The following is an 11,831-nucleotide window of genomic DNA, read 5'->3' as shown; positions in this document are numbered from 1 at the left end:
TGTGATAAGTATCGATTATTGAATGTTGCCATCACATATTATGATAATGCATTTAACAATAAAACACTGAAAACGTTTGTTTTCTATACTTCCACAAAATTTATTATAACTATGTGACTACAGCTGTTTCGGCAGAGTGCCTTTCTCAAGTGATTTAGTTTACTGTGGGTTTGCCTTTTTAAAGTCTTTAACTGAGGAAGTTGAGGAGTGGGGAGCTGCTTGTCTCGAGTTGGTCATTCAGAATTATATCTGTATTTTTTAATTTATTAATTTTCATAGATTCTAATAAAGATAGCTTAAGGCCTTTATTTTGAATATGCAGAATTTGAAACTCTTCATTAATAGAATGATTATGATCTAGAAGGTGAAGTGCGTATGTAGAAGTGTCTGTTTTTCTATTGTTGAAAGCCCTTTTGCGCTCTGCTATCCGTTTGTCAAAGGTTCTGCCAGTTTGACCGATGTAAGTTTTCGGAAAGTCACCACAAGTTAGTTTGTAGACATCACTCTGTAGTTGTTTTCTCTTTCGGCTCTTATTGTTCTTAATATATTTGCTTAAGTTTTTGTTAGAGCTGGTGTTATTCCTTTCTTTTTTATGTATCTGGCTATTTTTGTTGTTATCCTGTCAGTATGTGTGATAGAGGAGAAGGTATTGGGTTCTTTCTGTGGGGGGTGGAGAGACTAATTTAAGGGCTTTCTTATGGAATTTTTGGTTCAAAATAAAATTACTTTTTTAACTGCTGAGGTCATTCAATTACTAATGAAGGTCTATAGGATTGTTTTCTGTAAAGTTGAAGGGTAAATATTTCACATAAAACTTACTAAATTAAATTTGACCCCCCTTTTATTTAAATAATTATACATAAAACTTTAAAAACAAATTTGCAAAAAATTATTTTTAGCGTTTTAAATAAGCACTATAAAATATCTTATTTTACAGGATAAGTTACGCTATGTTATCAGTATTAATAAAATAAAATTGGTCAAAAAATATTTAATATTTTTTGAGATATTGAATTTGTTTATTAAATGTTACTCTATTTTCAATTGCAAAAACGCGGTTGTTGCCAAAGAAATATTCACCTGTATTAAATCTCATTATTTTTATTTTTATGTATATTTTTGATAAATGTATTGATAAATTCAAATTTGAATTAAACTTCCCCCTGAAATGGCATTTGAAAATAATTCAAATTTGTTTATAATTTGTTTTTTTAATAACTTCACGGGGATTTAATATTTTGAAAGGTTGTTTCGATAATTGGGTTTCTGGGAATTTTTCACTAATTAACAAATTTTTTTTGTCTTTTTTTCCTCTTCTTTTTTTTTCTTGGCATTATATTATTACGGGCCCTTTTTGGGTTAAGTTTCATTAAGAATATCGAATCTCTAAGTTGTAGATTCTAGACCTAAAAATATTAAGATTGGTCTAAAATCACTTAAATAAATTGTGGCTACTTACTGAGTTACAGGGTGTTTTATTTAAAAATTATTTTTACCAAGTACTTTCAAACTATTTGACCTATCCTTATCATACTTGCAAGAAAGTGTGGGTACTATACAATCTACTAAATTGTGATAAATAAAAGTTTCTATCTACCACCAGAGGCGTACGACAGGGGCCAGTTAATGGTTGACGCTTCCCAAATTCTACGCCACTGAGGTAATTACTATTTTAGCGAAATTTTTCGATTCTCCAATACTTTCTATGTAAATAATATACTCTTTACTGATAACGATTAAGTCATTAGTTTTCGAGATATTGGACGTTAAAAATGAAACGGCATTGTTATTTTGATTGATTCATTCATTCATTTTAAACTTCCAATATCTCTCAAACTGATAACTTTATCGATACCAATAAAGTTATTTACATACAAAGTATTGGACAATCGAAAAATTTCGCTACAATAGTAATTCACTCAGTGGCGTAGAATTTGGGAAGGGTCAATCATTCACTATCCCCTGTCGTACGCCTCTGGCACTAGCTAGACGCGTTTATTAATCACAATTTATAATATGTATAATAGCCACACTTTATGCCAAGTATGATAAGGATACGTCAAATAGTTTTAAAGTACTTGGTAAAACTAATTTCTAAATTTTTAAATAAAACACCCTGTAAATCAGTAAGTAGCCACATTTTATTTAAGAGATTTTAGTTAAATCTTAATATTTTTAGGTATAGAATCTACAACTCAGAGTTTCGACATTCTTAATAAAATTTAACCCTAAAAGGGCCCGTAGTAATATACCTCCAAGAAAAAAAAGAAAAAGAAAAAACGACAAAAAATTTTTGTTAATTAGTAAAAAATTCCCAGGAATCCAATTATTGAAACGGCATTTTAAAATAATTAACCCCCGCGACGTTATCAAAAAAAAAACAAATTATAAACAAATTTGAATAATTTTCAAATGCCATTTTAGGGGGGAGTTTAACTGAAATTTGAATTTATCAATAAATTTATCGAAAATATACATAAAAATAAAAATAATGAGATTTTAAGCAGGTGAATATTCCATTGGCAACAACCGCGTTTTTGCAATTGAAAATATAGTAACATTTAAAAAACAAATTCAATATCTCAAAAAATATTAAATATTTTTCGACCAATTTTTTTGGTTAATAATGGTAACATAGCGCAACTTAGTCTGTAAAATAAGATATTTTGTAGTGCTTATTTAAAATGCTAAAAATAATTTTTTGCAAATTTGTTTTTAAAGTTTTATGTATAATTATTAAAATAAATAGGGGGTCAAATTTAATTTAGTAAGTCCTATTTGAAGGATTTACCCTTCAACTTTGCAGGAAAAAATCCTATAGACCTTCATTAGTAATTGAATAACCTCAGCAGTTAAAAAAGTATTTTTTTTTTCAAAAATTACCCCTTTTTAATTATTTAAACAATGATCCCCTTATATTATTTGGATACTTTCTTAAAAATATCTTTTGTACCCACCTAACCTTTGATATAAAATTTGTTTTAACCTGTACGAATTTACGTATTGACTTTTTTTATTTTATTAGGCTATTAATGATGTTCAGTTATATTTCGAAGTTATTTTTTGACATGGGAATTTCTGTCAGTCTATGTATCATTCTACGGTAGGCTGCTGGTAATGCATTTGTTTGCCATTAATATTAATATAGTATAAATAACAGTACAAATTAACATTACATTAATTGTTTTCCCACCTTAAAACGTATGTGACAGGAGTATTTTATGAAATTCGCCTGTGACAGTGACAATTGTCATACTCCTCCGATACGTCTTAAGATGGGAAACTATGAAATGTAATGTTAATTTATACGTTTATATCGATAATTTCCCCCTCTACTAGTTTCATTTTTTTTTACCTTACAATGTATTATGTTTTCCATTTTTGCGATATTTTGCCGGTTATTAGCGCGCTCATCACATATTAGATTTCTTGTTATAGATAATCAATTTTAGTAGTTCTAATGAGGCACAAAATCTAGGCATGGGATAAAAAAGTTTTTTTGAATAATGTGTTTTTTTTCTTCTTAATGTCAGTACAGGCTCGTTTTTGTAATATTTTATTTAACTGTAGAGTAATTTCCGCATACTAACACATTTCTCAAATTGTGCTCTGAACCGCATTTTTTACTATATTACGAATATGTGTGCCAAATATCTCGACAAAATATTCAAAATTAAAGCTGCAATTTTGGAATGCGTTTTCTGTTTTGATGAGGCAGTGATGTAGCCTCTTAAGGGTGAATTTCAGGGTAAAGCAATGTCTATAGATACTAGCATTAGTTAACTACAGATAATCAACATGACTGAAGCATTTCGTTAACTTAGATTGTGAAGTTGTAAAGTAAAAAAATGAAGAGTTCACATAAAATATTGTTTTTGTTCTCCTGAAAATTTTGCTATTTCGGAATTAAGGTACTAACGAAGTCGGGGTGCGATATATTGATGCGATATGGTGCGATATATCAATATGTTGGACTTCATTTTACAAAAATTTAAAATAGTTTTTTTATTATTTATTACTTTTTCAGTAAATATTTTACATTATTGACATTCGGCTTGACTTCCCCCACTTTAAATTAATTATATTACAGTTTATACACAAATAGTTGCACTGCTTTATGGGGATGAGCAGGCTTTAGTACTACTTCACCATTAACTTTGTAGTTTTCGTAATCCATTGACCATATTAACTCGTATCCCAAAGATTTGGCCACAGCAGCTGAAAAGAAACTACTGCATTCCAGAAACATCATTTGGGCTCCATGTTCTTTGGCCAGTTGTCTAAAATATAAAACATATATTGGTACAAAGAAAAGCTAACGTTACAATAAAGTTACTCTAAAGGTGTAATTCTCTTTATTTTAATATATTTTATTTGGATAAAATTGAAAATCACGAAAAAACGCATCAATAGTTGAAGAAAATAGAAACTGACAGTCAAAAATACTACATTTTTTAATTGAATGGGTTGTACTAATAAATACCAATAATTATATGTTATAACTATATATTATTTGTTTAATAGAAGGAGACCCTGGAATGTAAAAAAAATACTGACAATATTGTTCTCTCTTGTTGACAGCCCTTTGGTTTAGAGATGTGTCCGACCCTCTATTTTGATATAGAAATATCAAACAAAGACATTGTAATGATAATAGGCGACTTCAATGCCAAAATTGGTCGAACTCAGCTTGATCATCATATAAGATTCACCTTGGGTCCTTTTGGTCTTGGGGAAAGAAATGAACGAGGCGATAGATTAATAGAGTTCTGTGGCCAAAGAAAATTCTCTGTAATGAATACCTACTTCCAACACCACCCACGAAGTCTCTACACTTGGAAATCCCCGGGCGACAGAACAAGAAATCAGATAGATTTCATAATGATAAATTCAAGGTGGAAGTCCTCAGTTAAGTACGCAAAAACTTACCTAGCTGCAGATTGTGGAAGCAATCACCAACTCCTTGTAGCTGTATTCCGAATACATTTTAGAAACAAACACAACCCCACTCCTAGAACTCCCAGGTTTACAGAGACTGAACTTTTAACTTTCAAAGAAAGAATAAACCCAGTGTTAACTGAGACAAGTACTACCCCCATAGATGATATCGAGATTTTCTGGGGAGGTTTTAAAAGAGATATATTAGATACAGCTAAGAAAAGTCGCCAACCCATAAAAAACAACAGTAGTAAACCATAGATCACTGACCAAACATGGAAAATTATAGAACAAAGAAGTCAACTTAAAGTTGGCAGTTTTGATTTAAACGACTATCGAAGCTTATCAAGAGAAATCCAAAGAAATTGCCGGAAAGATAAAGACAAATATTTGTGTAACATTTGCCAGGAAGTAGAAATCCACTTACATCGAAATGAAACAAGAGATCTCTTTCAGAAAGTAAAGTTACTGGCTCGGGAATTCAAACCCAGAAATTACGCTATAAAGGATGAGACAGGTAATATGGTAAGCGATATGGATGCGGTTCTGGAGACTTGGAAGAAATACTGCACAGAACTCTATAAAGCTGAAACCTCTAACATTAATCATATAACAGCACTGCAAGTCTCAACAACAACCCTAGAACCAGATATTCTAAGGTTTGAAGTCGATGAAGCCATAAAACACCTTAAAAGAAATAAATCACCTGGTTGCGATGACATCACGGCAGAAGTTTTATAGAACATGGGTGAACATGGTCTCCAATTAATGTAGAGACTGTGCAATCATGTATGGAGAATCGGCAAATGGCCCAGTGATTGGTGTACCGAACTATTTACTCTTATTCATAAGAAAGGCGTAACCACAAAATGTAGTAACTACCGAACCATTTCCTGGATAGACAAATACCACAAGAACAGGCAGGCTTCGTGAAGGGTAAAGGCACAAGTGAGCAAATTCTTAATATGCGACAACTCATTGAGAAACCACGAGAATTCAAAATCTGCTTGTTGGATTATTAGAAGTCATTTGACTGTGTAAACTGAACAGTTTTGTGGAAAGTTCTACATGAGATGGTGGTTCCCGATCATCTGTCAGCTTTGGTGAAAATCCTATATGAGAACAGTGAAACCAGAATAAGAATTGAAAACCGTAAGTCCGATCCTTTTAAAATAGGTAGAGGAGTCCGACAAGGATGTATTCTATCTCCAAGTCTTTTTAATTTCTATGGGGAATATATAATGAGAAAAGCACTCGACAAATGGAATGGCGGTATTTCTGTCGCAGGAAATAAGATCTCTCCAATCTCAGATTTGCAGATGATTCAACATTAATAACTGCATGCGAAGAAAAAATGTCCAGCCTGCTGCAGCTAGTGGAAGCCGAAAGCAATAGATGTGGTCTCAAGATCAATAAACAAAAAACAAAAATTATCATAGAAGATTATTCAAATTCACTTCAGACAACAGGAGCCTTAGACCAGTTTGAAGTGGTTAACGAGTTCAATTATCTAGGATCCTATATCAGTAATACAGGATCTTGTGAAACAGAAATACGTAGGAGAATAGACATGGCCCAAAACGCTACGAGTCGATTATCGAAAATCTGGAAAGATCGCTCTTTGTCGAAGAACACCAAAATAAGATTAGTACGTGCCTTAATTTTTCCCATATTTAATTACGGATCCGAAACATGGACAATTAAATCGGACGACAGAAAAACCTTTGAAATGTGGTGCTGGGGAAGAATGCTTCGGATCTCATGGACGGAACACAAAACAAATCACTCAATCCTCCAAGAGCTTTATATTCAGACTCGACTTTCCTCTATTTGCCTCTCCACCGTGTTAAAATTTTTCGGCCATATTGCAAGAAGAAGTGATGATAATCTTAAGAGACTTAAAATTTCGGGAAACGTTGAAGGGCGCAGAAGTAGAGGTCGCTCACCTACTCGATGGACGGATCAAGTACAGAAAACCAGTGGAAAAACATTCTCTGAATCCATGAGGAAAGCTCAGGACAGAAGCCGATGGAAAGAGATAGTTGCTCGTATTATAGGGAATCACGACACTCAGCAATGAGGAAAGGACTGAGGAGGAGGAGGTGTGTGTGTTCATCAAGAGGGGATGGCATTAGATAAACTTTTTGCCACAGATATTTGAAAGTTGAAGATTGAAGATGTCATATTAAATTTTTATTTTAGAATCTTTAAGAAATTGTATGATAATATCATTAATAGTTTTGGTGTTGAAGCTTAGTAGGTGTGAAATATTCAGCGGTAAACTGATATAACAGTTGCTTCTACTACTGCTAAATGAAAATAGCAGTTAAAAACACCTGTTATTTTAACAGCAGTTGCTTTTTCAACGCTTTCATGATGATATAAAAAAAAGTAATCATATTTGTTTGTATTTCAGAAAGCATTTTCGTTGTATTTAATGTGAACATATAAATATCTAATAATTGTTGCTAAAATTATACATCTAAGTACGGACATTTTCTTAAATAACAAAAAAAATTGTAACAAAATACATGGATGATGGTTGTAACTGATAGAATTTATTTACATTTACTATTTTAACGGGGAATAAGCCAAAATATTAGTTAGAAATTAAATTTATTTGGCGTTTTGATTTTCACCTCGGAAATCGTTTCAAACGAAATATACAGGGTGTCCCGAAAAGATTGGTCATAAATTATACCACACATTCAGGAGTCAAAAATAGTTCCATTGAACCTAACTTACCTTAGTACAAATGTGCTCATAAAAAAAGTTACAAAATTAAAATCGATTTTTGTCAATATATCGAAAACTATTAAATATTTTTTATTGAAAACGGACATGTATCATTCTTATGGCAGGATCATCTAAAACAAGATTATCGTGAGATTTGTCCACCCCATAAAAATTTTATGGGTATTTTGATCCCTTAAACCCCCCAAACTTATCTGTACATTCCAATTAATTCATTATTGTGATACCATTAGTTAGACACAACGTATTTAAAACTTTTTTGTCTCTTAGTATTTTTTCGATAAGCGAGTTTTTATAGAGATGTGGCTTCTTTTTTAATATATTTACATAAAAATTTTATGGGAGTTGTGTTCCTTTAAACCCCCCAAATGTTTGTGTACGTTCCAATTAAACTATTATTGTGGTACCATTAGTTAAACACAGTGTTTTTAAAACTTTTTGTCTTTTAGTCTTTTTGATGTCACCTTTTATCGAGAGGTGGCTTCGTTTACTTAACCATATTACGCCAGTCAATGGGAGCAAGAATAAGGATATTACCTCCGAATTCTATCCTACTGCATGGATTTTAATGAAATTTTGGGAATAGCCTCTACTTATCTCCTAATTCAAAGTCTACCCTATGCCAAAGTGTGCTTTTATCTTGGGGGTGGTTCACACCCCTTCTTAGGGGTGGAAAAATTTTTGGTTAAAATTACCACGGAATTCGCTAGAGAACCTAATTCTAAGCAAAAACTGTTCTATAATTTTTTTTTGAAAACTCAATACTTTTTGAGATATTCGTGGTTGAAAATTGGCCATTTTCATTGAAACATAATACCTTTTCGAACGGTTTTTTGCGAATACCTTAAAAACTATGCATCTAACTAAAAAAACTCTATTAAGCATTTTTGTAGGTTATAAAAAAACAAAGACACTTGCCTTCATAAAAATCTTCTAGTTATAATACAAAAAGAGATATGGTAGGTGAAAATACTTTGTTTGTTGGTACATTCTCAAATTGGCGTATTCAACTTGAAATAACAGAGAAACGGTCAACTTTAGGTATATAATGCTACTAATACCTTTTGTAGTTCTTGAAAAGACCTTTAAAATGAATGAGCTATATTAAAAGTCCATTACGTTAAAACTAAGCGAGATATGCTGCAAACAAAATTGATAACTAATGTATTTTAAGAAAAAATGAGAAGTAATTTTAACCCCCATCCACCAAAATGTAATGCATCGTTTTCCTTCTGCAATACCTTTTATTATAGTGTTATTTCTATGTTCAAAAAGTTGCACGGGTTTAAAATGAATGGTTTTTGAAAAAAAAAAAAAGATCAAATTATAAAGCGCATTTTTAAATTTTCCTAAAAATCTTCTTTTTCTCCATGTAGCTTGAAAATGATAAGAGATACAGTAATGAAAAATAAAAAGAAAATTTATATCTGAAAATTCCCTACATTTTTTGTATCTTTTTTTCGTATCTCTTATTTTTTCGAGTTACATGGAGGAAAAGGAGGATTTTTAAGAAAATTTAAAAATGCGCTCTATAATTTAAGCTCATTTTTTTCAAAAACCGTTCATTTTAATAAAATCCAACTTTTTGAGCATAGAAACAACACTATAATAAAAAGTATTGTAGAAGAAAAACCGTGTATTTAAGTTTTGATGGATGAGGGGTTAAATATACTTCTCATTTCCTCTTAAAATATATTAGTCATCAACTTTTTTGCAGAATATCTCACTTAGTTTGAATGTGATCCACATTTAGTATGGATCATTTTAAAGGTCTTTTCAAGCCCTACAAAAGATATTAGTACCATTATACACCTAAAATCGACAGTTTCTCTGTTATTTCAAGTTGAATAATCCGATTTGAGCATGCAGCAAAAAAACAAACTCTTCTTACCTACCATACCCCTCTTTATATTTTAACTAGAAGATTTATGAAGGAACAAATCTCTTTGTTTGTTTATAACCTACAGAAATATTTTATATAGTTTTTTTGTTAGATGCATAGTTTTTAAGGTATTCTCAAAAATCCGTCCTAAAAGGTGTAATTTTTCAATGAAAATGGCCAATTTTCAACCACGAAAACTCCAAAAGTATTGAGTTTTAAAAAAATAATTATAGAACAGTTTTTGCTTAAAATTAGGTTCTCTAGCTCTTCCGTGGCTATTTTAAACAAAACATTTTTCACCCCCGAGAAGGGGTGGGAACCACCCCCAAGATAAAAGTGCACTTCGGCATAGGGTAGACTTTGTTTCTTGAGCTCTTCCCTACTTACTGTGAAAATATCAAGTAAATCGATGTAGTAGGATGGAATTCGGAGCCAAATACCCTCATTGACTGCCCCATATGCAAATATATGGTGGATTCCATAAATATTCAAAATATCTCGATAAATACTGGCTTATCGAAAAAGTCCTAAAAAGCAAAAATATTTTAAAAACAGTGTGTTTAACTAATGGTGCCACACTAATAATTAAATTGGAACGTACACACAAGTTTGGGGGGTTTAAGGGAACACAACCCCCATAAAATTTTGGACATCATGGTTATTGGTGCACCCTATGTAAGCCACAGCTGAATCTTATGTTTGTGCGTCACAGTGTTGCCGTGCTGTTTATTTCTTTCATAATTTCAATCACTGTTAAATGTACCTACAAGAATAATAGAATAAGAATGTGTATTAAATAGTGTGATGTATAATGCCTTTTAGGTCCAAACTAATTAAAACTCTCTTTCTTGGTTCAGATACATTATATTTACACTCAACTCCATCAATGACTAACTATAACAACGTGTTTACATATAACAGTAACGACCTAGTACAATAATTAAATACTGAGTACAATAATCTTTCTCCACCGAGTTAATGTTTATATACACATTTAAATAATAACAAAACATGACAATTCAATGTTACTTGCGGTTATTGATACAAGAACAGATACTACATGGATTAATGACTTTGAATGAGTTTTAAACATATTTTGTACAGGGTGATATTATAATACCACACCTCCCCGTTTTGTTAAAATTACATATTTTTAAAATAAGATTGATTGTCTATCATCGCCGTTTTTTAAAAAAAAAAGAAAGTCCTAAGAAGAGAAGAAGAATATCTGAGTGTATATCCCTCTTTCCCTTTCACAGAGTGTTTATGATTACCTAATACTATTTTCAAAAATTAAATTTCCTAACTATCCTAACTAACTGTAACATGGTACATTTCAGATCAATCGATTTTTCCCTAAACATGTATATTCTTTTTCCTATTTTACACAAAAGTTCATATTTTCCCTTTACTAAAACTGGTATTTTATAACCTATTACTAGTTCACGTACTTTCACGTCGTGTCTTTTCGTCCTTTTTTTTTTCGTTCACTAATTCACTTCATCAAAACAGTGTCCACAGTGAATGAAGTTGATCCTAACTTTTAAATAGTCTTTTAGTGCCTATAAGCCGTAACTAATCTAATTGTAATAAAATCTCGACTTTAATACTTCCTAAGCTAAGCTAAATATTACCTAAACTTCTATTAAATGGTATATAAAAAAAAGAATTTAACCTTACTTTACTATTTCATCTTATTATTTCAGTCTTATTTTGATTTATTTATATACGCCTTACTAACTTTAAAATATTGTACCTATAATAGAAATGTAATCTCTCTAAAAAACTTCTAATGTGTCTCTAAAAACTTCTAATAACTCTCTTGTACCTATAATAAAGATTTAATCTCTCTAAGAACTTCACTTTTTGTGTCCCTTTACTTACTATCTACTAACACTATTGTAAGATATTATCTATCCTTAATTCAAACACTTCCATTTTCCGCGAAAATTTAACCTGAATTCATTATCTACATTTAAAAATAAGTTATTTATAATTAACATTACTTTAGAGAAAAAAAAATTTACAGCTTTAATTCTTAGACATAATTCAATGATTAGCTACTTATTTGATATTATTCTTAATTTTGCTTCTTTTCTTGCAATTTTTATGTGTCTTCTTTCATTTTTCCCACATATTTTAATAAAAAAATTATCTTTTTTTTTCTCTTCTTCTTCTTGTCTGGTACTACAACTATATTTCTTCATTTTCTCCACATAATAACACTTCTACAGTGTACATAATTCATCTTCATATA

General features: G+C 31.1%; 1 protein-coding gene across 2 annotated transcripts in view; it reads right to left on the bottom strand.

Annotated features, from left to right (window-relative positions):
* Positions 1-3,997: 3,997 nt before the first annotated feature.
* LOC114331348 (arylalkylamine N-acetyltransferase 1) overlaps positions 3,998-11,831 on the bottom strand; it is an 81,115-nt gene continuing 73,281 nt past the window's right edge. For both annotated transcript variants that reach the window (XM_050658527.1, XM_028280891.2), the window contains exon 4: positions 3,998-4,280. In XM_050658527.1, the coding sequence (XP_050514484.1) occupies positions 4,085-4,280 (196 nt within the window). In that variant the 3' untranslated portion in view covers positions 3,998-4,084. The remainder of the gene's footprint in view (positions 4,281-11,831) is intronic.

This window comes from Diabrotica virgifera, chromosome 1 (assembly GCF_917563875.1).
Source record: "Diabrotica virgifera virgifera chromosome 1, PGI_DIABVI_V3a".
NCBI lineage: Eukaryota > Metazoa > Arthropoda > Insecta > Coleoptera > Chrysomelidae > Diabrotica > Diabrotica virgifera.
This window is presented reverse-complemented; position numbering and strand designations above follow the sequence as displayed.